This window comes from Acanthisitta chloris, unplaced genomic scaffold (genome assembly GCF_000695815.1).
Source record: "Acanthisitta chloris isolate BGI_N310 unplaced genomic scaffold, ASM69581v1 scaffold3489, whole genome shotgun sequence".
Taxonomy (NCBI): Eukaryota; Metazoa; Chordata; class Aves; order Passeriformes; family Acanthisittidae; genus Acanthisitta; species Acanthisitta chloris.
In genome coordinates, this window is record NW_008689601.1 from 1666 (window position 1) to 5657 (window position 3992).

Here is a 3992-nt window from a genome sequence, read left to right on the forward strand (position 1 = left end):
GAGCCAGGAGGTCACTCCTGAGCCTCTTCTCCAGGCTGACCAAGCCCAACTCCCTCAGCCCTTTCCCATGTGCTCTAGCCCTTTGCTGCCCTCACTGCCCTTGGCTGGACTCGCTCAGTGCCTCAATGGCCTTTGGGCAGTGAGTGCCCAAAGCTGAGCACAGCACTGAGATGGGACCTCCCAGTGCCCAGTCCAGGGGGACAATCAGCACATCCTCATTTTTATACCTGAATCGTATCATCCTGTTCCACTCTTCATTCACCTACTTTCTTCTGAGGTTCCCCTTCCTGCTGGGACAGTTGGAGTGGATGGACATCCAAGGACCCAAGACATCCTGAGAATACTTGTACAAGTCACTTTCTGCTGCATGTTATCCAAAACATCATTGTAACATTTCTGCCTTGAAACTCTGAACTACACAGTTCTTCTGGCTGATCTTCCAGCCCTGGACCTTCTCCTGCCACTTCTCATGTGATTTTTTCCTTCTCAAGCTCTGATTTCATCAATCCCAGAGGAGCTTGGCAGTTACCCTCTCACTGTCCACAGTGCTCTGGATATGTTCTGTGCACTAAAGAGGAAGCCCAGGGACAGAAGCAGCAGGCAACATGCACAAAACTCAACTTGTCTCTGCTAGGTAAAATGAGGGAAGAAAGAAGGTAAAGATTTACTGCTCTTGAGATCTGGTGGGCTCAGAGCAACAGAAGTGGAAATGATTTTGTCCATCATCATGGTAAATGTCAAAAAAGTGGTTTGTTGTGGCTGACAGTTTTCCATGGTAACAGCACTAGGATGATTTACAGTCTCTGGTGCCACTCATCAGGACAACACCTACTGCATTTCAGCCCAAGGAGTGTTAGTGAGAACATGAAAATCCCTCATCCTGCTGACTCACCGACCTCAGCTCCTCCAACACTGCTGCTGCTTCTCTTCATGAGCCACCACAAAGCTGCATTTACTGCAACTTGGTTCCTGTTAACTCTTGTGCAACAGACTGAATTTGCATTTCAAATGTGTCACTGGACTGGTTTGAACAGCAATTCACACCCCATTCCTGTAGATCCTAAGGGGAATCCAAACAGGAGCTCGCCAGGAATATGATGTCAAAGAAATTCCCCTTCCTCAGCAGAGCAGAGCCCGGGAAACACCTTCCCACAGCACAATTCCTCTAAGGACAGGGACAGCCTGAGGCAGGAGTGAGGAATGGACCTACACAAACAGGGATCCACCAGTGACACCTCTGCAACATCCCCCAGGAAGTTCAGATCTTGCATGTGAGGGAGCTGAGGTTACTAAAGACCAACACAGCTTTGGCATCCGAGGGATTTTCCCTCCAAACCACTGCCCAGAAATCTAACAGGGAATATTTCACAGTAACTCTTGGCTGTTAAATCAAACACATTTAGCTGCTGCAATTCCTGGTGACAATGAGCATTCCCTTCTCCTGTGGCCTTTACAAATCCCTGTGCCCAGGACACAGCTCTGCTCACTCTTCCTTATTTGCTGAACAGCTTTCCAGGACCTCCTCCTGTGTCACAAGATCCAAAAATGGACTTCTGCACACAGTCCGAGCCCAGACATACACAACCCTCCCCTCAGGGCCCTTTAATTTAACCTCAACGAGACAAATACATACATTAAAAACTATTCATGGACCTTGCCAACCACTTATGAGCTGTAAGCACTTAAATAGAGTATAAAGCCAAACTAACAGGACACAGCAAGACTTTCATCACTTTAATGTGCTTTTCTTAGGCCTCTGTTTCCCCCTTTGAAGAGGTAACAGAGTGTAAAAGTGATTACAAAGTGTAAAAGTGATTGCTCTGTGCTAATGTAAAGGATTCATTTGGATTTAAGCAGAAAGAAAATTATCTGCAAGAGCATAACTGATCTGTTCCTGCCATGGTTTAACTCATCCCACACAGCTGCTTGTTCCCTCACTCAGTGGGATGGGGGAGAGAACTGGAAGAGTGACAATGAAACAACTCATGGGAAGAGACGAAGACAGTTTAATAGGTGAAGGAAAAGCCATGAACACAGAGTTCATTCCCCTCTCCCCATGGGTGTTCAGCCATCCCAGGAGAGCAGATCCCCATCCCATGGGACAATGACTTGGGAAAACAAACTCCACCACTCCGAACATCCTCCCATTCCTCCTCCTTCATACTCTGAGCATGACACCACAGGGTTTGGGATGTCCCTTGGGTCAGTTGGGGCCCATGTCTGGTGTTCCAGCTTGCTGTGGGGAGGTGTGAGGGGCAGAACATGCCTTGGGGCTGTGCAAGTGCTGCTGAGCAATAAAAACACCTGGAATGACCAACACTGTCCCCAGCACAAGCCACGAGCACCAAGCCACACCAGTTGCACCAAAAACTGACTCCCCCCCAGCCCAAACTGGCACAGTTCCTTTAACAGGATGTACGAATGACTCAATCAAGCACTTGCAAATGCCCATCAGACAACCCAAGTGGTGTAACAGTGGGGATGGGACATCTTCAGTGTCTCCAAAGTGTCTCTGGTGTGATGATGTCTCATTACTAAAGTAAATTCAAACACTTGGCAAGACAAGATGAATTAGTGTTCTCTTACTTCAGTGTAAAGTTTAACCACTTGAACAGGGTGGACTTCCACCCAAACCTTTTGGCACCTTCCCCTTCATCTGCCTTTGTGTCTACACGAGAAACCTCTTCCATCAAAGCTTCATAAATCTTTTGAGCTCGAGCCATCTCCTTATCTGCACTGAAGTGAACCATTTGCCCGCTCAGGATGGGAACCACCAAGTTGAAGCTGTCAACTCTTTTGTTTAGCTTCCTGATGTCTTCTACAAACTGCTCACAAATCTTACTCCACTGCTTTTGCTCTGATGGTGTCATCTCCTCTCCAAACTTCCTCCTGGAGGCCACTATGCCCTTCCTCAGCCTCTGGATGGTTTCCCGGATCTCCTTCTGCAGCAGGATCCACTCAGGCTGGTAGCCGTTGTCAATCAGAATCCTGTTGATGTTGTGGGTCATAGGGTCAATATGGAGATAGCCTGAGAACTTCTTCAGAGGTTTCCCTTTCCCTCTGAGGTTGTCGAAGTCTCCCTTGGCCATTGACTCCTGGATGAGGTCCTCAACCAACCGCTCCACAGCTTGGGTTATCTTCACCTTTTTGCTCTCCCTCACATCCTTGGCTGTCCTCAGGTCAGTGCCAGCATACTGGTTCTCCAGCCTCTGCTGCCTGTACTCCAATACCTGCTCCGTGGCGCGATCCACTCGGAACTGCATGTACTGCTTCTCCCTTTGGCTTGGTGTTCCAATGCCAACACCTTCAAAACTCAAGTAGTGTCTATGTGGCAGGGATTTTGTCTTGAACAGGTCCTCCCCCTCCTCCTCCTCCTCCTCCTCCTCTTCATCCTCATTTAATTTCTTCCTGGCTGCCACGTCGCTGAGCACAACCCTGTAGGCCTCCTCCACCTTTATGAAGGTGTCAGAATTAGCCATGTCGGAGCTGCTGTCTGGGTGGTACTTCTTGGCGAGGTTCCGGTAGGATCTCCTGACATCGTCGAGGGAGCAGCCTTCCTCCAGGCCCAGGATCCTGTAGGAGTTCTTGACACGGCTATTGGGTTGGTAACCCGACAACATCCTGCAGAGGAAGGGCTTCAGCTTCCTTGGAATCATGGCTCCACACCCCAGGAAACGGTGCCCCATGTTGGTGGCCAACATGGCACAAAGCCACCGGGTATTTCTTCAGCTGCAGCTACATCACAGACTACCTGAAACACACTGGGATAAAAACGGGGTTAAACAGGCTGTTTAAACAACTGCCAAGATTTAAGTCTGATTTTTAGCATGTGATATTGAAGAAATCCCTAACAAAATTCAGTGCACAATGTTCTTATCTTTTACTGACTAATATTGGAATCATGGAATCACAGTGGCCTGGGCTGGAAGGACCTTAAAGCTCATCTAATTCCACCCCTGCCCTGGGCAGGGACACATCCCACCAGCCCAGGC

General features: G+C 48.7%; 1 protein-coding gene across 1 annotated transcript; it reads right to left on the reverse strand.

Annotated features, from left to right (window-relative positions):
- Positions 1-2582: 2582 nt before the first annotated feature.
- DNAJC28 (DnaJ (Hsp40) homolog, subfamily C, member 28) lies at positions 2583-3701 on the reverse strand. Its single transcript, XM_009081471.1, has one exon. It carries the CDS (start codon positions 3699-3701, stop codon positions 2583-2585), a length of 1119 nt encoding a protein of 372 aa, XP_009079719.1.
- Between the last annotated feature and the right edge of the window lie 291 nt (positions 3702-3992).